The sequence below is a fragment of the Platichthys flesus genome, chromosome 24 (genome assembly GCF_949316205.1).
Source record: "Platichthys flesus chromosome 24, fPlaFle2.1, whole genome shotgun sequence".
Classification (NCBI taxonomy): domain Eukaryota; kingdom Metazoa; phylum Chordata; class Actinopteri; order Pleuronectiformes; family Pleuronectidae; genus Platichthys; species Platichthys flesus.
Window position 1 is genome coordinate 10,835,095 of NC_084968.1, and position 24,674 is coordinate 10,859,768.

At 45.0% G+C, this 24,674-nt stretch overlaps 1 protein-coding gene across 4 annotated transcripts in view; it reads left to right on the plus strand.

The window, feature by feature from the left end:
* arap2 (ArfGAP with RhoGAP domain, ankyrin repeat and PH domain 2) overlaps positions 1-24,674 on the plus strand; it is a 96,348-nt gene that overhangs the window by 59,515 nt on the left and 12,159 nt on the right. For all 4 annotated transcript variants that reach the window (XM_062384253.1, XM_062384255.1, XM_062384254.1 and 1 more), the window contains exons 15-24: positions 312-437; positions 7,520-7,664; positions 12,486-12,588; positions 13,202-13,400; positions 17,155-17,218; positions 17,670-17,833; positions 18,614-18,826; positions 19,122-19,227; positions 20,594-20,741; positions 22,172-22,249. In XM_062384253.1, coding sequence (XP_062240237.1) covers positions 312-437; positions 7,520-7,664; positions 12,486-12,588; positions 13,202-13,400; positions 17,155-17,218; positions 17,670-17,833; positions 18,614-18,826; positions 19,122-19,227; positions 20,594-20,741; positions 22,172-22,249 — 1,346 coding nt within the window. The remainder of the gene's footprint in view (positions 1-311; positions 438-7,519; positions 7,665-12,485; positions 12,589-13,201; positions 13,401-17,154; positions 17,219-17,669; positions 17,834-18,613; positions 18,827-19,121; positions 19,228-20,593; positions 20,742-22,171; positions 22,250-24,674) is intronic.

Here is a 24,674-nt window from a genome sequence, read left to right on the forward strand (position 1 = left end):
GTGACGAGGCATTTTTCAGATAACCCAATTTTAAATCTGCAATCTGAATATTCTCAATCCAAAAAAAGAGCAGATTGAATTTATCTGAAATGTTCTAAATCCTCAACTCTGAGATACCTGGACTGTGCATCTACCAGGACTGACTGTGGTTCAAGGACAATAGAAATTAGTTTTGCAAAGTTATTTGCAGGTGAAGGTGAAGTTGTGACACACAAGTACAACAGAAGGAAATGAACTGGTGCACCATTTCAATCATTGGGGAAAAAACCATTTCCTCCCCTCTTCTAATGTGTCTTTAACCTCTTTTATAGATTTCCCCAGACTCGAGCAGTGGTCGGAGGATCCATCGCTGTCGGACGTCTCCCTCTTCATGGATGGCTTCCTCTACATCTCCTCTGGCCCCGCCAAGTCCACGCTGGACCGCCGCAGACGAGACGGTGGGTGTGAATGCCGTCTCCCCCCCCCCCCCCCCCGCAAGGCCAATCAGTCCATCACTCCATTTGTAAGCAATTCAGACTGCGTGCCTGTCAGAGGTCCGATCCAGTTAAGCGCTGATCTATCAATCAGTGTCAGTTTGTCAGTTGTCGAACCGGCAGTCATTTAATCTGTACGCCAGACATTCCAGTCCCAGTGATCAATGGATCTGCCTCTCAGATGCGTTTCTGCATCGGTCCTCTGGGAATGCTTGCCAGACGGGAACATGTGCCCGAGATGACCCGACGCTTAAATATCAGAAAATTAAAAAAGTGCTTTCTCTGAATCCACCTGTGAGGAGCTTCTCCATCTCCCCCTGCATCCTCCCTCCTTTGTCTTCCGAGGCACTTTAAAACTTTTAATCAGGTTTTCACGCCCAAACTCTTCAGCTGCTGCCGCACCTCCTGCTCCGCGACTGGTCCCAGTGCTCCAAACAGCTGGAGCATTTCAGGGGCCCGCGGGTAATTAGGAGAAGGAGCCAGCTTTGGATGCCTCCCCGGGGAGAACGGGGTTATCGGGAAGGTGGAGGAGTGGGATGAAGTGGGTGGTTCGGTGGAGGAGTGTTGGGGGGGGGGGAGGAAACTGTACATGTGCGGTTGACAGCTCGTAGCTACCTGCCACTTGAACGAGCCGAATCTCCTGCATGTTGGGGGTAAGACATCCATCTCCATTTTCCACCCCCCCCCCGCACACACACACGCTCTGCTCTCATTGGTGGGTGGAGGTAGCACATGCCGGCTAATGAACAGGACTGAGGTCTGGGAAATTGCCCCTTAGAGGAGACTGGTGGGGGGGGGGGGTGTCTATAGAAATGATCATTAGCCACACAAATGGAATTCAGCTTCACTTCATTTGTTAAAGATCATTCCAATCTGTTTCCACTTGTTAATCATAATTCCCATTCTTGTGCTGATACTGTACTCAATACAATAATTGCAGAGGTCTGGGAACATGGTGGCCTTTGGGTTTAAAGTCAGCCATTTATCTCAACTAGTCAATCTGGAGGTAAACCTGAAAGTAACTGTCCCTGAAACGCTGCTCATGAATTATTATTCACCTTGGATGTCTTCCCCTATAAACAGCTGATATCTTGGTTTCCCCAAAACCTGTGAACTGATTTCTGTGCGTTGCCTTGTCTGAGTAGCTGTGAGCCAAATTACCATGTTCCACGATCTTGGCAATAAACACATAAATATTTAAAACGTCATCAAGAACACTTGCTGTCCAATGCTTTCCTTTGTTTATGGCCGAGAGGACAGTGTGTTTGCTGATAACTCTCTGCGTCTGGACAGCAATGAGCTGAAAGAGGCCAAAACGCTGCATAGAGCAACATGCGTGACTCATCAGTGTTTACACATTTAGCATTACACGTATTTGAAACAGCAGGTTTATTGAAGGGCTGTTCTTCTAAGCAGGATTCCTCATGTTACGGTAACTGCAGTAAAACAGAAAAATCCACTGTAGGGCGAAGGTTTGTTGTGCGACGAGACACGTGACCTTTTTGTCAGGGGCCACTTGAAGCCACTGTTGTACACTTGCTTCTCTTGCTTCTCCAACTACACCCCCCGCCCCCCCCCTTCCTTCGGATAAGTGCTCGCAATATTTCGGCCAGTAAATACCTTGTTATTTCATCTATTATGGAGAGCATCGCCAGGTTTGGGCTTTTGTGCTCTAATGGCGCTTTAACTGCGGCTGCAGCTGTTGAAAGATTCAGAGGGGTTGGGTTTAAAGCCCCGACGCGTCCCCGACTTCTGCAATCACGAGGAAGCGCTGTCAGGACTTTGCGAGCACGGTAGGGATGAGGTATTTTTGAATGTACTCCAGGATGCCTCTCGCTCCCAGGCTAATGGTTTGATGGTCTATAGATACACCCTTGTTCTTAATAATTCATAGGTCTGTGCTCAGGGCTTAATAAAAGCACTTCGCCACAGCATCTTTAACTTGCACTTTTCTTCTTTTTTCTTTAAAGTCTGCAAACGACTCCGATGGGCTCCGGTACTTTCCACTGATGGGGAGTGAGTTTCCGAGTGTGGCACTGATTCATTTGGTAATGGCCTTGACAGAAGTGCCACGCCGGGGATCATCGTGCCAGCCCGCCGTAAATGAAAGAGTGCGATGTGCTGCTTAGCATTTGGGAAGGCGGCGCTCAAACGTGCCAGGAATCCAGATGAGAGAAAAACAACATATTCCTGAATGTTTTATTTGCACTTAAATCGAGGTGCAACTTGTTTATTCTCCACTTTATTTGTTGTTCTGTCGAGCTGTGTATCCGCTTTGCACGATTAATTCAGGACAAAAAGAACAGGGCAGAGACTCATGCTCCGCTCAGATACTTGCCTCGTTGGGCTTGTGAGAAACAGCGGGCGGCTACTGTCTGAAATCTTGAGTGGCAGCGGGGACATGCCCCCCCTCCCCTTTAATTCCTGATTAGTTTTTTCTTTTCCTAATCAGCGGCGATCCGTGTTTCTTTCTCCCGCCTGCAACAGTAACTCTTGAATGCCAGAGCGAGAGAGAGAGAGACAGAGGAGGAAAGGGGGATGGAAAACAGGAGGGTTGGGTTTGTCTACCGAGGAGGGCCGAGAAAACCAAGTGGAATTATGTTAACATTTTAAATTGAGGACACAAATCTGAGCCCCAGTGAACAATTCAATTACAGCAGCTGCGAAGCCCAAACCCAAATCTTCTTTATGGTTTATAATGACAATTAGTTGTCGGACGATGTTTAAATGACTGGAGTTTCCAAGAAGTGACACTTGTGTTATTCTGTTTTAAATGTAATAAGAAGTGAACAAAGCCCATTTAAACAATTTGAGGGGAATGCAATATGTATGTGGGAGGGTCTCTGCTCGTCTAAATGCGAGAGGCCCCCGTTGCTGCAGCCAGAAACACACGGCAGATTTCATTTATTTTTTTTTAATCTTTTGGCATATCTGCCCATTCCTCTCTGTAATGAAGTGGGCTGTAATGCTGGCACAGACAGATCATTCAGATTCCCTTCCAGTTTCTCCATTTCCATTTCCAGCTTCTCTGACAAGCTGTCCGGCAGACGTCTTCATCACAGATATTTTAGTCTGATGGCGAGATAGGCAGGAGATAGGAGGGAGAGAGAGAGAGAGAGAGATGGGAGAGCGAGCGCAGGGGGAAAAGTGATCAGCTGTTTAAAATAAATCTTGAGACATCCAGCGGAAACTTTTGACTTTGCACACTCAGTCGCTGGAGCAATTCAACAGTTCAATTGCCTCATTAATGACGCGATTGGTTTAATCCACTTGTTCGTCTCAGATACCCGGAATTTAGCGTATTGACCGAATTGCACAAGTGAGAGAGGAGGTGCAGAAAAAAAATGTAGATAAAGAGGAAGAGACATTTTCCGCACTATAGATTTGCACAACTTGCAAAGCGGGAAGCTATCTTTGGCGTACGAGCTAATTGGCCCATTTTAACTGCTGGAGTCATGTGCCACAGTTGGCTTCCGCTGGCGTTGTCTCCGGCGGCGGGTTCGCGGACCCCCGTGGAGAACGGCTGGGCCATTGCTGTGTTTGTGTGGGGGGGGAACAGCTGGCAATGGACACAGCTGCCTGATTGTAAATCAAGCACTATTGTCGCCGCCATTTTGCTGGTGCTTGTGTACACACGATAGCGGTAAGCCCACCCACTGAGGAAATATTGAACCACAAACAAAGAAGGAAGAAGGATGCTTTGGGAGTCTGTCATGTGCTGGTTCCTTTTTTTGCGGAAAGCCCATTTCCTGGTGGAAGACCTTGGGATCCAGAAGCATTCACAGTTTTGTGTGAGGACGCAACTTGCTCTACGGATTCCAACACAACTGGATAATAGTTGCATTCATCAGTGCAGCTATTCCACACAGACACTGCCGCTGAACTGGTTTTATCCAGGGTCACATTGATGGAACTTTTTGTCTGGTTTTGTCGGTTCTTTTACTGTCAAAGGCTCCGTAGAAAATCTTTAATTCCTCTCATCTTGGCTTCTTCAGTCTCCTCCTTAATCCAACAAATCCCTCGTATTCGTTCACATTCCAAACCCAGAGGAGATAACTGTATCTGAAATTACACTTGTCAAACATTGGTCCACCTTTTGGCCCCTCTTTAATTCCCCGTGCATGTTAAGACCTCGTGTGGGGATCTGTACCTGTGGGTGTCCCGGCCGATACGATCAGAAACCAGTTGGCTGAGAGCTGAGCCCACTTTGTGTGTCCACGCCCTCTGGATTCGCCCTGGGACTTTTAGTGTCTTTGTCCTTGGAATGGAGAACACATTTAAAAACATCTTTTCCCCCTTTGTACAGTGGAGATGAACGCATTTGTCACCGGAGAAATCACGAGATCACAAAGGTCAATATATTCTCTGGTGACCAAGAATCTTTGTAATGAGGTCTAGATTTGCTTGAAAGGGAAAAGGAACTAATTAAAAACCACAGATGTTTATGATATTTCACTTGATACATGCAAGTATGAGCTTGTGGTGGCAGTAGATTGTAAAAAAATCTATTGTTAGTATTCATCCAACACATATTTGTACCAAATCTGATAAGAATCCATCCAAGAATTGTCAAGACATTTCCATTAAACCAAAACCACAACCGAATAAGTGTGAATATCAGGGAAGTGAGTCGGCTTAAACCTCTGGGGACCGTGTATATCTGTGTCTAATGTCATCTAGGTTTGCTTAACAACTGTCTGTCTGGCATCCCCAGGCCAGGGGGGTTCGTAGCCACAGACAAAACCTGTCTGTACTTCCAACTACATCAGCTACATAAGCACAACTCCCTAATAACCTCTGCAGCCACAGGAACCATTTTAAAGCCAAACGTCTGGATAATCAGTGACATTAGAGCTTTGCGAGCGGCTCACGATAGCAATTGACTTCAATTAGGAGCTCTGGCAGGGCCTCCTAAGAAGAAGATTGTGCGAGTCCCGCAGATTGTGCGAGCCACACCGTTCAGTTATTTCCCCATCAGAGGGAAGGAAGCAGAAATTACCAGGAAATATGGGACAAAACAAGAAGGTAACTGGGCTCCGGAGAGAAATGATGGACGTGACATTTCCAGCAAAACCTTTCGCAATCCGGGGACACATTAGCAACAGAAGTAAAGTGCATTACGCTCTTTTTCTGTCACCAGGACAGCACAGGCGTCCTGTCAGAGAGATTGGACTGGTAATGACTTAAAATACCACAGTCTCTCTCTCTCTCTCTCTCCTCCACTCTCCCACACACACACACACACACACAAACTTACCACACATACACTTGGTTTCCGATTGAGACGATGAATCTTCAGCTGCCGGGATAATTCATTCCTCGAAGGGAAGCGGAGGTCAAAAGAGGTTTTTTTTCTCCTTCTTCCTTAAATGCCAACGAGATATTAGTCACTTTGCAGTTTTAAAAGCTGTTTGCGGAATCGTGTCCAAATAGTTTTCCTCTCCTTCTCTTTTTTTTTTTATACCCGGAACAGAAAAGACAAAGGGAAAGTCAGAAAGAGCCGCGAACAAAGAGGCGACTCGAGGGTGAATAGAGCGAAGCTGACATCCTCCTCTCCTATGCTCATCACATCTCTCTCTTTCCCTTTTAACAGCCAGTTGTAGACATCATCTTTTTTTATTGGAACTATATCTGTTACTTCAGAAACATCTCACACTTGGCAGAGGAACGCACAATTAGCATATTCATGAGACAAATACAGCAGAAACTTTGGTGTCGCGAGTGACAGGGGGTGGTGGTGGGGGGCTCGGGCGGGGGTGGGCTGTGAGTGTGTGTGTGTGTCTGTGGGGGGGGGGGGGTTGTTGCGGAACACACAAAAAAAAGCAGATGGTAGGGTGACTTTGAAAATCCAAAATTAGGTATGTTTTCATGAACTTCATGCTCATTGGCTGTGTAAAGCCCACAGTCAGACACTCATGAGACACAACGTTGTGTGTTTTTCCAGCTTTTTCCTCCGAGACCATGTTTGTTGATTGAAATCTGTTCAGTGCTCGGGAGTCTGTCATCTCCCTCTTCATTCTGTGGGCGTGCCTTCACGTACAGTTTGCACGACTCTCGTGAACGGACAGATGAGGCCGCAGTCGCCTGGTTTCAGACTAAATCTTATGATCTTAAACTGGAACGATTTGAATTCATACTCAAGACCTTTTTATTTTCAAAGTTTGTCGTTTTTCACAAATCAGGGGATGTCATGTCTCTTGGAGGCTGATTCTCGAAGGACGCTGGATTTGAAATCCTGTCATTAAACCGGTGTAATCTCTTTTCATCCATCTAATTGGGTTTTGCATAAAAATGTATCAAAGTCAATCACATTATTTTAAGTCAAAGGATTTGATGTTATTTCTTTGTTTTCCCTGTCTCCTAGTGTGTTATATTGTTTTTTGTTATTGTAAAAGGTTAAAAGTCCCAAAATCGGTTGTGAAGGGAGCTCCTTTTGCTCCTGAAACTCCTCGTCAGTTGTCCATTCTGCAGAATAGTGATGTCACAATGCACATCATTTGCATAATGCATGCTTAACAGCACACACACACACAAGGCTGACATTTCAGTGTTTCAGACAGAGGCGGAAAGGAGGAGCTGCAGCAATGGACAGCCCCAGGAGAGCGATGTGTTTTCTTAACAGCTGAGCATGTAAACCTTTTCAAGTCATAACTCAAGAAAAAGAACCTGAATACGAGCGTATGTCTCTTTCATCTGCAGCCCCCCCCCCCCCCCCCCCAAGATGTCTCTGGAACTGCCACGTCTCCATACGTCCACACAGCCGAGTGCACAGCCTCCTCGAAGCTGTTTTTTTAGCTTGTATAGAGTCATTAGCTGTGATGATGAATGTGGCTGGAGTTGTTCTTATTTGTTTCATCACTTTACAAACAATATCCAGTTTGGTAAATGTCAGTGAGTACGTGCACGGTGCTGCAGCAGCAGTTATCCAACTGCAGGACCTGTCACGTTAAAGTGCACGAGGAAGAGAGCGAGTGTGAAGTTTTGTAACTCCCCCCCCCCCCCCCCCCCCCATTGAATGAATGAGTGACCATGTATCTGAATTTCAGACATGGCTCGTCGCTGGTGCACCTTGGAGGGCGGCTTCCTGAGCTACTACGAGAGCGAGCGGAGCGCGTCGGCCATCGGCCGGGTGGACGTCACCACAGTGGTCAGCCTGGCTGTCAGCAGCACCGAGACCATGACTGGAGCTGGGTACGAACAAACACACACTGTATAAACACACTCAACACACTGTGAACATATCGTCCCAACGTGAAAAACTAAATATCTCTAAAAATAGTTTTAAAGATGCTTTGTTGATATTCTTTTTGAATTAGTGGAGTTTTTGAATTCTAAATTTTTAACTGTAGAATCGCAAAAATTGAGCTTAAACCTTTTAAAAATCACCAAACTCAGACTGGCTATGGTTATTAGAGAATGAATATTGATGTCTCACATTTAATATTAATATAAATCCAGTGCATTAAATTGTAATTTACACATAAATCAAACTTTACGGCTCTGCAGCCAGGTTTTAGGCCATTCATTTACACGTATTAAAATTAGCTCTCACCGACACAGACACACACACACACACCAGCACACCCATTTGAAATGATAAATTAGCTTTTCCTTTACTAAATCATAATTTATATGTGATCACTGAACCGGCTTTGAGGACACGCATGTCAGAAGCGACACAAAGCTGCTCATGAATGATGGATTTCCTTTAATCTGGCAAAACCACAACGTTCTGCACAAGTTGTATTACCGAGCATCAACCTGGTTTAAGGACACACACGTGTAAACACAAACACATACAGTGAACAAAGCTCAAAACAATACATGTGCCATTAGCATAATCTTAATTTGTGCATTAGTCAATTGAACAGAACCTATCAGGGCTCTATCGGTTTCCTGTTTACTGAGGCGGGCGGCCCCTCCCTCCGCTTGCCGTGCGGCTCCAGACCCGCCCCCCCCCCCCCTCAGATTACGATTGAGTTAAAAAAAAGAAAAAGTTACTCTGCCGACAGAACTTTCTCTTTATCTCCTCTGGAAGCCATAAAACAAAAAATAAAAAAAAAGTACAAAGAAGAAGCAGATGTCTCGATCCTCTCCCCGCTCCCACCGGATCGCACATATGTATAAGTCTGCGTGAGTGTGTGTGTCTGTGTGTGTGTGAGTGTGTGTGTGTGTGTGTGTGCGCGCTCCAGCTCCTTACCGAGGAGTCTGATAATAGCTTATGATTAAAGCATAAGACAGCTCCTTAATGACGGCAGCAGATGTTCTGAAGAGGGAACAATGTTTTTTTATTTTGTGTGTGTGTGTGTGAGTGAATGTTGTTCTTACATTTATTAGAAGCACATCTGGACAGCTACGACTATGACCTTTCTAATGAGAGGTCACCTGAATTATATCACACACGCTCTCTCTCCACACGTGCCATTTGTAGCTGAGGGGCGTCCACCCCCCCCCCCCCCCCCCCCTCGCCACAGGTGATCCCCGGAATTATTTCCCATGATGCCCTGTGGATTTAACTCTCACACTCCCCGGGTGTCCCCTCGTGGCGGGCACCTCACCTTTCCTGCCGCTGATGAATATTAATGTATGCAGATGACACACTCCCACCAAACAGCCTATCGCCGCCCTGCAGGAGGCCACAGGTGTCGCTTCCATTAAAGTGCAGCGTTTTGGTCCATCATGGCAATTGGGAATTACAGAGCTCCCCCCACCCGACACGTAGGTTTCCCCCAAAGTATGAATATAGCAAACGCTCCCCGAAGGAATTCATGTGAAGTCAGTCGTGTTGGCTGGTGATAAGTTGAGTGTTTCTCAGGACTTTTTTAGTTTTTTGTTTGTGAGTCAATTCTGACTTTCAAAGTTGACGAAAAACCTTGGAACCAAACCTCCCTGCTCTTTTACTGTTTTTCTTTTCCTTCTCCTTCTCACCGTCTCTCTCTCTCGCACGCCAGAAAGAATAGTTTCGTCTTTTAAAGACTTGTTAACTTTGCCAGTCAGGTGGGTTTTTATGTAACCATATATATTTGAGGGCTGGGGGAATTAAGACTTTTTTTCTCTCAGCACACAAAGTCCTTAAGGAGAAAAAAAATAAAAGGTTAAAAGAAAACTATAGATAAATCGGTGCATGTGGAAACCACAGGTGAATCCAGCAGTGGCGCACTCCTCCACAAGGAGACGAGTCTGTGAGCTGTGCCAAACTTTACTCTGTAACAGAAAGTTATTTTCCAGCATCTAAATAAGCACAAGCTTGAATTAGGTTTTTCTTGTTTAAATCTTGCCCAGAATAATTCAATATAATATATAATATTATATTTTGTCTCAGCCACTGACACTGACAACTAGTGTCTGTTCTCAACCTCCATCGTTTGCAGTGAGATGGCAAAAACAGATTTGGACAAGTACTGCTTTTTACCCAAATATGTTCAATCAGATAAAGATGAATACCAACAAACTTTAACGCAACTAAAAGTACGGATAAGTGCAGATTATAGGCGATGCAACACAACAGTGTGGAACTCAAAAAAACGGATCAATCAGGTTGGACTTTATTTCGAGATCTGAACCTGGTCTAAGTTTGTATTGTATTCTGGGTTTTAGACCCATATCAGAGGTGATCCTCATGTATTACCACCTGGCCTTGATCAGACCTCTCTTAGGAGGCATGTTGCCTTTTAAATATCACGATTCCCCTGCACACACCTTTCTGCTTTAGATGTCCACTTACACCCTCAACCAGGTTTCTTATAATTTATAATACCAAGTAGTCCCTTAAAGAAGATCATCAAACCTCATTAAAAGCCTTAAATTGAATTTACTCGAGTCTTAAACGTATTCTCTTGCCTGCCATTGGCGGTGATGTTTGCTATAAACCGTTTTTGTGTCTGAATGGGGGAGATGTTCCTCACCTATAAACTAAAAAGAAACTTCAACACCGTGTTGTGCTGCAGGAGGGTGTGAGTGTGAGTGAGCGTCATGAGACCTGTAGCAAACACAGTCTCTCCCGTTAACTACAGAGCAGAGGACCGGGAATCTCTCGTGTTTGGAAACGGTGGATTTGAAACAAAAGTGTGTCTATAAATAAATCACTTTTATTTTATCAATAAATCTTATAATTTTAGGCCATTTATCCCGGTCCACAACGTACTTGTATCATAAATTGTACCACCAGGAAGTCTCATTTACTGCAGTGAGTTATTATTTATTATACGTAATGAAAGGAAGGAAAATAAAAGCGAGTGAAAAACAAGTATCTAAAGGATGAGTAGAATATCCTACATGACTTTCTGTTTATGGTTTATGTTAGAGAATCTTCTTCTTCTTCCCTCGCTTCATCTGTTTCATGCACGTTGTCACTTTATCACCTTTCACTTTCTCGTTCTCTTTCTCCCTCTCTCCGTCTTCCCTCTCTCGTGCCACCACTCCCTCCATCCCTCTCCCTCTGAGACCCCCCCCCCCCTCTAACAAGCGCCTGCCCACCTGCAGGCGAGGAGGAAGCGCGCGGGGGAGGGGGGGGGGGGTCACAAGAGGGCACACAAACACCCGTGTCTCGCCTGTTCCCCTGACACGCGTGAGAAGAGTGCAGCCGTGACCCCCGGTGACACGCCGCCTTAAACACCGGGCGCTGTAGCGTTTACAGGCTCCCCCGCCGCAGAGTAGCGATGGAGAAGAAGCGCTGTGTTCAAACCATTAAGAGAGTGATGCTCTGACCTCTATACCTTCACTGGGAGAGGGAGAGAGGGAGAGACCAACAAAGATTAATAGCTGCCTTTTTGCTTCCGACAGGATGGATTTCATCTAAAAGTGTGTGTGTGTGTGTGTGAGATTCTTTTATTTGTTCAGTGTGTATACAACCTCACACTGTTCACACACACAATTTTATATTCAAATACCAGCAGGGTCTGTATGTCTACATGGCCGTATCACAATCCCTGAGCAAAGCTACTTCTGTAAGTTAAGGTTAATGTATTTATACATAGATTATAGAATTAGTTTCCAGCTAATATTTCCAATGAAAGAAAAACTGTAGCAGCATTCAGTGACGAGCATTCCTCCACCGAGGCCTTTATTTGGAGCTCCATGTGAAGGTGAAAAGAAAATGGAATGAAATGTAAGATTTAGGGTTTGAATTGATACAAAATGTGTGAGTGAGTCAGTGAATCTCTGGTTTTTGAAGTTGCACCTTGGCCACAGTTTGTTTTAAAACAAAACAGGATTTGAGTCATATTCCTCCTCTGAACTCTGGAGCCGATGAGCAGAGCTGAGGAAAAAGAGCAAAAGGTTTTCTCCTTTCTCTATTCGCGGTTCTCTTCATGTGGATAAAACGAACTCAACACAACGAACGTCTCCTCGGTGCGCGACTGTGTGAAAGTGTGCGTCTCTCCTGCTCCTCTGTAGACACTTCAGTGGAGATCAGTGGCCAAACGACTGTGGTTGTACTGGGAAGTCTCAGTGTAAATCCATGTAATTGTGCACGTGTGAACAGAATATTACTGAAGAAGAATATATTGCCCAGTGACCCTGATCATACAAGTCAGTCTTATGTGTTGTTTTGAACTTGCAGGCGGCAACAATACACTTTCTGATGCTTAGTCGACAGGACATTTAAAGACGTGTGGTTTTTCCTCCAAACCAAATTGCCCCTGATGGTTGTTAATATATCTCAATTTAATTTTCAAGATGTTTAGACATCATGGACAAAGGCGATGACATTTTAGTTTGGCCCGTGTCCTTTCTGAGAACATGGAGGAGACTGGGTTTTATGACCTACAATGCCCCCTAGCCACCAGGGGGTGATCAAGATGTTTTGGCTTCACTTTTAGGGCGTTGTCACGTCCTTGATGTTGATATACACTCTCTTATGACCAAGATTTACTGTACATACATTTTTTTGCCAGTTTGCTGAGTGTGTGCAGTTGTGTGTGTATATGTACAGTTGTTGAAGTTTCTTTGTTTGTGCATGAGAACACCCCCCCACTGCAGATGTTCACCGGTGATCTTGTGCGTCTGTGGCAGGGCCGTGTTTACCATGGAGCTGTACCTGCAGACGGAGAGGGTCCTGACTGTCGGCGCCGAGACCCAGGAGACGCAGCACGACTGGACCCAGGCGCTTACAAAGGTGACAGACTTTGCATAAAACACACACTCGCACACTCGCTGCCCTTGTTTCTCTTTGTAAGTTTGTTTTCTCACTTAAAGTTTCAAAAGAAGAAACTGTTTGAAAAGTGCAGTTTTATATTCGCTGCTTTGCAACACACACCGTCCCCCAGGGAGCCCCTGGGCTTTTTCCCAATAAGACAAAGGGTCGTGCTATCTCCCCCCCCCCCCCCCACGCCCACAGGATCTCGTTATAACCCCCAACATAAATATGTCCCCGATTCCCCTTTTTATCTCCTTAATCCCCGGCAACCCCGACGTAGATAGTGGGAGGTGCAGCCGCATTAGTCCGTATGCCTCTCCATCTGCACCGCGGCCCTTCCACACCTCCGTGTTTCAATTTGAATCGCACAACAACGGCCAGACAGCTGAGCGGGAGGGGGGGGGGGGTGCGCGGCTGGTAAGATAATTCATCCAGGGACCGAGAAATCGGGCAAAGGTTTACGCCTCGGAGAAGAAAGCGGCACCTGCTGTTGTGTCGTAGCAAGGTGGAGGTGAGAAAGTTTCCCGTTGTGTTATTGTGAAAAGTTCTTCATTTCCATGTGCGCCCACTGTTTGTCCCCCCCCCCCCTCAGTGCTTTGTCCCGTCTAAAGTGGAGGGCCTGGTGCAGAGGGACAGCGAGCTGATCGGCAGGCTCTACTACAAGGAGGGCCACGACCTGTACTACTGGAGGAAGGGCTGGTTCATGCTGGAGGGATCGGACCTGCACTTCAGCTCGGGCGACGAGGAGGACGAGGAGGAGGTGCTTCATCTCAAACGGCTGCAGGAGCTCAGTAAGAGGATTTCTCATTTTGTTCTTCTTCTGCAGACAGGACTCGGAGTGATTGGAGCGCAGGGACATGGCGAGATATGTAGATAGATGAGAGTTCACAGATTTAATGTAGCATTGTGAGAATCAGCATTCAAATTTCTGGTAAATCAGTAAATGCAATTTGGTGGAGATCCATTGAAAAATCTGGATGTGGTGAATTTAAATATGCTTTTATAAGGGGAAGGATTTTCTCAAAATACTTTTTGGCCCAAGGAATAAAAACACATCTTCGGACTTTTAAAAATATCAGTGAAAATTTAAAAAGTTCCATTAAAACACAACACAATTCCCACATTTCAGAAACTTTGTCACAGTGTGTTTGCAAAAGAAGCTAATCCGTCTTTTTGTTATCAGCAGTGTTCTCACACACTCTCCTGACAGGCGCTCTCCTTGTCCCTGATTGTGTCTCCCTGCTCGTCGTGTCAGTCTGTGACAGACGCTAATGTTTGGTTGGCTTGACAGACCATTCTGTCCGAAGTCAGTTTCGGTGGAGGCGGTTTTTCTCCTCTTCTCCTGGATTTGCTTCCTCCCCGGCAGCAAAATACAACCTTAGATATCTAGAAACAGGTTAAAACTCTGGTAATTTACTATTTAGAGACACAAAGAAACAAGCTAGTTTGCTAAATGTCCAAAAGTAGTTCTCTTAAATGAAATCAAGCATCACAAGTGGGAGGTACTGAAAGGCCGGTGAACGGGGCCACAGGCGCCATTAGGGACGAGAGGCTCCGAAGTCCACACATACTTTGGCAGATGATAAAGATTTGGGCACGCGCGAACAGAAGGGGGGGGGGGGGGCGGAATCATCAGATCTTTTTAAATCCATTTACAGCTCCACGTGGATCCAATTGCGCAAAGTGCACCCCCGTCCGCTCACCTCGGGCGGGAAGACGGACTGCGACGGTGATGGTCTTTTCTAGCTCCTGCTTTTCTCTAAAAGCATGTTTGTCACAGCCAGGGAGCCGATGGCGCCGGAAGGGCCTGTGTTTTTGTCAAGGGGGGGGGGGTGTTACTGGGTTCTGGAGCGCTGAAAGGATTCCTTTAGGATTCAGAGTCTGTGACACGGGATTAACTGTTATTTTCTCTAACGGTGACACCGCCACATGGAAGGTGGCCCCGCGTCGCGCCGAGGGATTAGATAAATTCACTTTTCAATTAAAAGTCGCTACATGTTTCCCACATGCATCAGGAGTTTATTGTGAGTCTGTTCCTGTTCCCTCAGGCTGCGACAGGAAGTGAGTGATCACTTCAAAATCTGGTTTTCTTTTTTTTTTATTTTATCCTTAATTGCCTTGTCTGTCGTTTATTGTTTTGTTGTCTTCAACCCAACAACTAGGACACTTTTGTTACCGCCTCAAGCACCAGTTCAAAACATTTTGTTTATCCGTGTCAATTGTTCAATATTCATTTCTCTCTCGGCAGGCGTAGCACTTTGAAACTTTGTTTTTGGAAAGTGCTGTATTAATAAATACAAAAAAGGAGGAAGAATCTCCAAAGAGAGTGCACCACTTCTCAAAGTGACTTCTTGCGGCCTTGAGAGAGGAGTGATCTCTTTGTGTTGTTGCGTGTGAAGACGTCTGCCGCACAAATAACGGGATCCACAGTAAAACGAGTGGAAAGTGACAGATACAGATTCAGCACAATGTCCTCAGTGGATTTCTCTTAAGGCAGCGGAGAGAGAGAAAGACACATTTAGAAAGGTCCAGCTCATGTAGAGAGGACGTCTGATGAGCAGGTGGTCCTCCATCTTGTCGCATTCACATCTGTACTGGGAGCTTTCCACTTGAGATTGGCTCATTTAATACAAAAGGTCTGTCTTTTCAAAATAAAAGAGTTTTTAGATTTTAGAGTGGTGCAACCATGATCCCTTGATGTGTGAACGTGGATGTAGTGAAAGATGAGGTAATGATTGACATTGAAAAATAGTTTTAACTTTGCATTCGTAAAAAAACTATATGGAAGATCTTCTTTCAGGTATAACCTTGGTATTTGTGCCTTTTCTTTTGGAGGCATTAATAAATGTGTATTTTCAATTTCTGAGATTTTTAATTGAAAGTGAGAAATTAAGTTCTCCTCTGTTCCCATTTATTGCTATTACCTTTTATATAAATATTAATAGCGGCCTCTGAAATTCAATATTTGTGTCTCATCTTCTTAACTTGTCTGACTAAATCAATAAAAGTCGCTATCACTCTTACAAAAAGAGAAAAGTCACCAGGTTCCCAACCATGAACTTTGGATCATTAGAGACTAATGTTGCTCACAGGGCTGTCTCTGCTGCTCTGGTTTATTTATTCAGAGTTTATCACATTGCTGCTGTGTAAACAGAACTTAAAACCTCAATCCCCCTGGTTGTGAGAAAGAGAAACACATAATGAAAATCTCTTAAAGGAACGCCCAGTACAAATTATGAAGAGAACAAGGCCGCTGACTCGGTTCCTTATCACACAAGCATATTAAGTGATTAAAAAAAAAAAAACTCCCAGTGAGCTGTAAGATGGATAAAAGGGCTTTTTGTTGTGTGTTTGTTCAAACCACAACGACAAGTGTTTTGCATTTACCTGATAACACAGTTAATAAACCTCTCTCATGTCTGCTCTCTGCTTTTTCTTCTCTGGTTGTTTATATCCGAATGAAACGGCGTGCCCTTGAAAAATCTGCCCAAGAAAATAAAAAAAGCTAATTATTAGTTAAGAGAGACTTTGGGGAATTAATGTTTTTGCCGTTTAGCTCAAAAATACAAAGGCTTTGTTTGCCAAAACACCAGAGTTGTAACGTTTTTTTGTTTTTTTTTATGTGTGTGTGTGTGTACCAGTCCTCCCATTCTCTTTTGTGACAACAATCAAATTAAAAGTTCTGTCGATGGAGATTATCAACACGTGTTTATTAAAGAAGCACGTGCAGAGGTGGTGGTGTTTGATGGAGGAAACCGAAAACCTGAGATGAGGAAAGAACACATTTCTGCCAATCATCTGAATCATCCAAATTTAAATGTAGAGGTGAAAATCCAAGTTCAGGGGAAGTCGGGGTAAATATGGAGCCACCAAAGTTATCTCAGCTAAGTTCACTAATTAATCTGTTATATCTTGTTTCTATAACCAGACAAAAAAAAAGAGAGAGAGTAAAAGAGACGTGTTAAGGTTTAAGCCGAGTTAATTAGAAGCCGCACAAATGAAACCTCTCCTGGGAAGAAAGCTAATAAGTGCATTTCCATAAATATTGAGTCAATCTTCAACCCTGGTAAAAAACCTTACATTATTCCTCTTACATTCTGCTCAGGTAATTATTTGATGAGTTTACAATTCCAGAAACGTTATGAACTCCACGTGCACGGTCCTGTACTGTCCACTCACTCCTCCTCCCTCAGCATGTCTGCACATTTTAAAGTAATCACAAATGTCTATACGTATTTTGTGCAGTGTGTTATTTGCCATAGAAACATAAACGAATGCTACATGAGAGAACAGAGACCTTTCGTGTGACGGCAGGTAACGAATGAATCCACTTCCACTGTTTCACGTCGAACAAAAAAAGCTTCTAAGCGTCTGCGCTTTTTTTTTCCCCCGACAGAGATGGAACATGGAGAATGTCAAATCTAAACTGCTCCCGATGCGTCGCGGTGCACGAGCACGGGAACGCGTTGCTCTTTGGAACGTTCACCGTTTTGCAAGACTGCATTCACCACAGCTCGTTTTCTCTCTCTCTCTCTCCTCCCTCAGCCGTCTCCACGCACACCGAGGGTGAGGAGAAGATCCAGGTCCTGCTGATGGTGGAGGGTGGAAGGTACGTCACTCACTGGAACTATAACCCCCCCCCGCCCAAATTAAAGGTGTGCTAATTAGCCACGTGCTTGAGATACAGCAGGGTTCCATGCATTATGCAGCGGCTTTGATTCTGCCGTTGTCTTGTGAGTCCGAATCCACTTTTACCTACTGTAACCATCCAGAGGTAATTAAACCCGCGCTTGGCCGCCTGCCTCGGTTAGAGAGAAGAGGTGAGCTGGCAGGAAACACAATTTTACTCCTCCATATCGGAATAACACAACAAGACTTTGTGGTTACTCGGTTAATTGCCATTTGTCTGTGTGCGTTTTTGATCAAACCTCAAGGGGGGAAAACGCCGGTTGTTGATGGGCGTGTGTTCAGTGGAGGTGCTTTGGAATTTCCTTCTTATCTTGTTGGTTGAGTTTTCCAAAGTGTTATTAATGATGTTTGTTTCATTTCCTTTCTAACAGAACCGTTTACATCCACGGCTTCAACAAGACGGACTTTGACCTGTGGCACTCGGCCATCACTCTGGCGGCCGGCACGGACGGCAAAGCCCTCGGCGACCAGCAGCTGACCAAAAATGGAGTCCCCATCGCGGTGGACAGCTGCCTCGCCTTCGTCACGCAGTATGGTGAGTCGCTTTTTAAACTCGTGTGCGGGGGAAGGAAAGTTTTACCGAGGAAAGGAAGTTCAGCTGGTCTGTTATTAGGATTCCCCCCCCCTGGGAGGAGCTGATTCACTCAGTGTGCTGCGTCGTGATGAGGATTTCATGCTTTCTAAAGGCTGCGGTGACATTATCCCATCTCTCCTCCGAATGTAGAGAATGTAGTCTGACTTGTCACTGGCTCAGATTGCTCCAATATATAGACTCACAACAGAAATGGTTCTTTTTCTTTTACGTAGTGATAGTAAATGTATCAGAAAGGCAAAAGGGGATTTAGAAAAATGACATTTAAGTGAACTTTGAATGGAATTTGACCTGTGGTATTATGTAACATTGTTAAAGTCCTTAACCTAATCTGAACAAAGTGTTGGTTATTGTCCTATAATAAAAAAAAAGACATATAGAGCTATATGTACTGTATATTTGCTATTGCAGATTCTACACATTAGAGGATATATAATAATATTTACTAAAATAATGATAGTCAAATGTATCTTACATCAGAAATATACATTATTAATCAAAGCCCTCTTGTGATGATGACATAATTTGGAGTCAGAGTCAGAGTGCATTTCCAGGCCCATGTCTCATTTGCTAACTCGGAGAAGGCAGGGTTTATGCTCTTTACTGTAGACAGCCAGCAGGGGGCGATCAAGACACCTTAGCTTCACTTTCATACTCTCCATCTTTATATACAGTCTTTGGTATTAACAGTTAGTCATTGTTTTGCCTCGACCTTCCCACCAGGGTTGTGCCAGGAGGGGATCTACCAGAGGCCCGGGGAACCTGCTCGAGTGGCCCTCCTCCTGCAGGACTTCACCTGCAACGCCCGCGATGTGAAGCTGAGGGAGAAGGAGCACCAGCTGGAGGACGTGACGGACACCCTGAAGAGCTTCCTGTCCCAAGGAGAGGACGCACTACTGACCAAGGAGCTCTATCCCTACTGGGTGTCCACTCTAGGTACCTTAGGTCAACATGAACAGGGGGAAATATGCCAGGGTTAAAGGACAAGTGGGGTGTGGCTATAGTCTGGTGATGTTTGAGGCTCTACAACATTCAGGGGCTTCAGGGCGACGGAGACAGGGTTTCATTATGAGAGATGAAAAAGAAATCACTTTCATTTGGTTTTCAAAGAAACAGTAAAAGGACAGTGTGACCCTTGTGTGTTTGCGGCCACGTCTCGGTGTGTGGTGTGTTGCGTTCGACGTCGCGTGGAGTGGTTCTCGTAATGTGCGTTTTTTTCTTTTCTTTATAGACGAGAAGGACGAGAGGCAGCGAGTGAAGAAGTATTCGACTTTCATAGAGAGCTTGCCGAAGATAAACAGGTCGACCCTGGAAGCTCTGCTGCAACATTTGTACAGGTACACACACAAACACACACACACGTAAGTCAGGCTTTTTCAAAGTCCATGTGTGAGATAAGTGGGTTTATACAATAAAAGACTTCTTCTTCTACAACTTACCTTGGCGTTATGGACCCTGGCCTCCGGGTTCTGTGTGTAGAGCTCTCAAGTTTGTTGGATGTTTTCTTTCTCTGTATCTATGTGTAGCTGGATTTCTCTATCTCTCTCTCTCTCTCTCTCTCTCTCTCTCTCTCTCTCTCTCTCTCGCTCTCGCTCTCGCTCTCTCCCTCTCTCTCTCTCTCTCTCTGCCTTTTTGTATCTTTGTCTGGTCGGCTTATTGCTCTGCTGTTGCCAGCGCTGGTCCTTGGTTCTTTGTTTGACTTGATCAAACAGCTTCTTTGTTTTGTAATGGACCTTGAACTCGGAGCCTGGCTCTGTTGGTTTCCAGTGTGAAACCCTTGAATTGGATAATTCAAACTTTCAGGGCCGAATTTCAGGTTTAAGCAATAAAATCAAATAAAACACAGGCTTCATCTCCGACAACGTTACATTTGATTTACAAGGACGAGTACTAATGTCAAGTACTGCGCCTGAAGTTGGTGAAGTGGCTGGTAATACTACGACAAAATGAATTGCAATGTGAGACTAAAACCGCAGCAAGTTTTGAACCTCGTTCTGGACTTTGTTGAAAACTCTCAAAGTCCAAATCCATCGGTTCAGCCACTGCACATTTAAAACCCAATAGGATATAAAAACTTAACAAATTCTACTTCAGAAATCTCTTTGGTAAAATGTCACCTGCTGATTCGCCTGTTGCCCCCCCCCCCCTCCTCTCACAATGACCCGCACGCCCTGCTGCTGCCTGTTCTATTCATTTATAATATTCTGAAGATTACAATTGGATTAAATCGAGTGGCTCATTATTAAAAAACTTGGGTTTTGGACTTCAGCTGTGCTTGCTCATTACCCAAGAGGCTCAGTGGGCTATTTTCTAATTTTCTTTTGAAAACAGATTGGATTAGTTCTCAAGCAGACTGTTACATGCACTGTTCATATTGGGAACAGGCAGGTTTGTCTTGTTATGCCTCAGGGACCGGAGGATTTATGTTTTTAGGTTGTTCATCCGTCTATTCGCCCGTCCTTGTGTTGGGAACATTCTATCTTTAAGAATTTCTGAAAACTTAGTAGTTATGTTCCCTGAGAGTCACCAATGAACTGAATTGATTTGGGTGGTCAAAGGTCAAGGTCAGGGACCGACAGCGGACAGTTGACATTCAGCAGCTTCATGATCTCGATACAAATCATAAGACTTTATTGCCCCTTTGTTGAATTTGCACTTATTTATTTCTATTCTCCCTAAAACCTCTGCGTCCCTGTGCTTCAGGATTCACCAGTGCTCCCACCTCAACCACATGCCCAGCGACAAACTGGCCAGCGTTTTCTCCTCCTGCCTGTTCCAGACCCGGGGACAAACCCCGCAGGAGAGCGGCGTGGTCCGGGACCTCATCAACAACTACATCCCCCTCTTCAATGTAAGTCCTGATGAACTGCTGTGTTCTCCTCCCCCCCCCCCATGTGACAGCCCTCCGAGTAGAGAGGAGCTGATTGGGAAACAATGAGGGCTGAACGGAGCGTGGTTATATCCTCCACCTGCAAGTTGGATAACATTTTTATTCCATGTATAAATATATATTCTAAAAAGTTGGTATACTTGAAACTTTCAGAATCAACAGCCGGATATTGACAGTGGTGTCTTTGCTGACAGATGGAACACATTTCCAAAAAGCATATTTTATTAAAAAAACTGCTCAAAGAGAACACTCTTGTCCAGGACGTCTAGCGCCTGAGGGGGAAGAAGGTTTATGACTCTGTTCTATATGTGAGGAGCCATTTTGAAAAGGGAGAAATATAACATTGGTAAAATCAGATTTTCTTCTCCCGACGTCAGGGATGTGTGAATTAGTTTGCTTGTTTTCCACCTCAATAAAAAACGTAGCTATCTTCCTTCCATCCAGTACATCAATGTAATTTGCATCTCATTCCAATCAATGATCAATAATTGATAAAAGCATTTAGATATCACTATATTGCACACAGAATCTAAACCAGGCATTATTAACACTCCTATACTTCAACCATCTGGGGGGAATAACTGTTGCTGCCAAATCTCCACAATAGACTTGACTTTGCTGATGTGCGGATGGGGGGGGGGGATCAGTGTTACCCTTGGAGAGCTGCCTGGATTACTGGATGTGCAGGAGCCGCTAATTCCCGGCGGAACGCCCGGATCCCTCTTGTCCCGACGTCAAAGCCGGCGCGTTCACTCCATATCGGTTCCGGGGCCGCCGCCGCCGCTTGCATGACAAATAGCCAGTAAGCTCAACTGGTTACGAGCCATATAGCGAGTGAGACGCCACGCTAATCACGGCTCGGGCTCTGGATTCCGTGGACGAGGCCTAGTATCAGCTGTAAACACACAAAAACACACACACGCACATTTTGAGTTTGTTTCTCTCCTCCCAATCTTCCCTGCCATTCGTTTATTCTCGAACAAAGCAAATTGTTCTCGGGAAAATTATAATGATGTTAAAAACAAGAATAAGTTTGAATAAAAAAATATAAGAAAGTCATTTCCCAAACACAGGGTTTTGTGAAAGAGAAGCGACTTCCCTCCGTGTAGCAAACGCCTCTCAGCTAAGTTCCTCCTTCCCGACGTGTTTCAGAAAGTGTCAGCTCCAACGACCCGATTCCGCAGCTTGTGTACGATACTGTTCCGTGTGCGTCGTTTTTCAAATGCGGAGTTTAATTATTACCGGAAGTGGTTTTATATTTCCATCAACATGCTTAAGTGTTCTCTCAAGTGTTGTTCACCGGATCACAAAGTTTCTTTTTTATCTGGAGTTTGAATTAAAGTCGTGTGTGTGTGTGTCTGTGTGTGTTGTTTTTGTGCCGTTCCCAACAGGTCAATGAAGACCAGGTGCAGCAGATGGAGAGAGAGAATAGCTTCATCACACGGTGGAACGATAAGAAGGACACCACGGTGAGTCCAACCCGTGGCACCCTGAATGGAAATCACCTGCGGGGTGATGGGGCCGCTCGTGTGGGCTTGTGTCTGCTCGTATTGGTTTGCCTGCGTGTGTCTGGGTCTCTCAAATCAGGGATTCATTTGAGCAGTTTTTCTGGCAAACACCGAAGGTCGTGTGGGGGGGGGGGGTATGGGGAAGGCGGCGGAGGAGGCGGGTGATTGTAAAAGGATTTTGTGCCTGTTAACCTTTACGCCAGGTACTTTACGCCTGGACGCCTCAGCCAAGAAAAACATTCAGCTTAGGTAACTGGTTGTGCCGTTGTTGGAATCTGAAGTAAGTTGTCGAATAGCATGCCCCCCTCCCCCCCTCCCCCCCTCTTCACCTGTCCGTTGACATTTAGAACATGTCCGCCGCTGTGGGGCAGGAGGGTTACTCAGTGGAAAAACAAATGCTATTATAAATCTGTCGAACATGAAATTACGATTTTGCATCTTGTACAACTATGGACAACAACAAAGAAACTTGGATATTCTCTCTCATAAGTACGATTTCTCTAACCTTATGTTAGGGATAGATTGAGAAATGTAAAGCCTGCGTCTATATTGGTCTGGGGTTCAGGTTTATATGAGAAATTATACAAAAACCTTACATCAGAAGCTTCTTTATGTAATTGAGACGTGGGAATATTTTAAAGCAAAACTACATTTTCTTATTTAACTTATTAATAACAAATGGATTCTCCAGTTCTAGCCCTAGAGGTTTGTTGAGGCTGAGCTATCTCCTCTCAGTCCCTTCTCTTCTTCTTTCAGCCTCGTCCAACAAGGACAAACCAGAAAAATAACTTCACCCTGTTTGTTCCCGTTGCCAGTAGCTTCCTCTCTCAGACTCCCAGACTTCCTCTGAACACTGAGTTTCTTTTTTTTATCTGAAGCACATGAAGCTTCTCCCTCGAATGCCTCCTGGATCTCTCTGCCAAAGGCTCCGTCATCCTCCCATTCGCTGTCGCATTTGTCTCCATTACGGCCGCTCCAATTTCCACCCCCTGCCAAACCAATCATTGCTGGTGGATGTTAAAGCAGCACCAGTAGCAGGGCCCTGTAGGATGTGGTTGTTACCAGACCACGGCGGTTGAGGTTGAGGTGCAGGTCACAGCTTTGTCCAACAATCGGTTCTTGGCTCTGAACCTGAATATCAAGGCTGCGCTGTTGACATCTACAGGAAGCTCGTTTTCAGGGGTGGCGGCCCCTGCAGGTGAAAGTTCAGACCTCATTCTCTTCCTTGGCGAGGAGGAGAAAGACCCCGGACCCTCGCTCGACCCGGGGGAGTAAATGAATCAGTGATATAATGAGGTGTAAGGGAATGTCATGCCTTGCAAGTTAGGAGTGGCACTTCAGAATCAATACGTGCATTTACAGCCAGGCTGAGTGGACGGAGGGTTTGTCTTTGGCAGCTGTACATTTCTCTCACATTTTCCTGCTTCTCCACAAAGTCTGGTTATTTCCTCTCCGTCTGTTTGAGTCCACAAACACCATGTTTGTAACGTGCGCCCGGTCGTCCTCCCGTCTCACCACAATGAAATGGAAAGACGGAAAGTGTTCCGAGCAAAGCCTGCGTGCGTCCGTGACATTTTCACAAATCACAGCTTTGGCCGGTTTGAATGACTGTAATTTCTCTGTCCTTTCGAGGCTGAGCGAGTCAGAAGTGGCCTCCTCCCTCTAATCATGTGCTAGTTCTCCCTGATGAAGCCAATAATGGACTTCTGTTCAGCCGCACGTTAAAATCACCAGGGAAAAGTAGCTGTAGTTTCCAGATCAACAGAGGAACCTGCTCCTGTTCACTTAGTTGTTCATTTTCCAGCGATGGCCTAGCACTCGACTCGCTCTACCAGCTTTTTCAACTTGGTTTCACATAAAGTGAAATTATTACTCACTTGCTTACAATGTCTCAAATAGGTTTTTGTTTTAATTGGAATATAAATATTTGTTTATTTATACTTTGACTGAGAATTTAACCTGAATGTCAGGTAGAAAAGCTTTAAGCTTTAATCTTTCAGATATTCCTCTGTGTCAATTATCTGGAGGTGAAAAATTAAAACATTTAAAATCGCAATATATATAGGATAATCTTTTTTTTAACTCGATAACCTTTCAATAACTATCAGTCATTCTCAAGGAAGCAAATTCAGTGTATTGACAGTTTAACTTCAACTGAGGTTCAGAATCTGCAGGATGTTGTTTTTCTTGGCTCCTCTAAGTCCTCCTCCACGTCCTCTAATCGACCGTGAGCATTTTTCCGAGGCGTGCGTGTCTCCAAAACATTTTCAAACTGCCCCCACACTTAAAGTTAACACCTGTGGAAAGCCTTTCAGTCTCAGAGCAGGTGATACACGCGCCTCCACCTCTCCGGTGCTGCCGTCTCGCACGTGTTGTCTTTATTTAG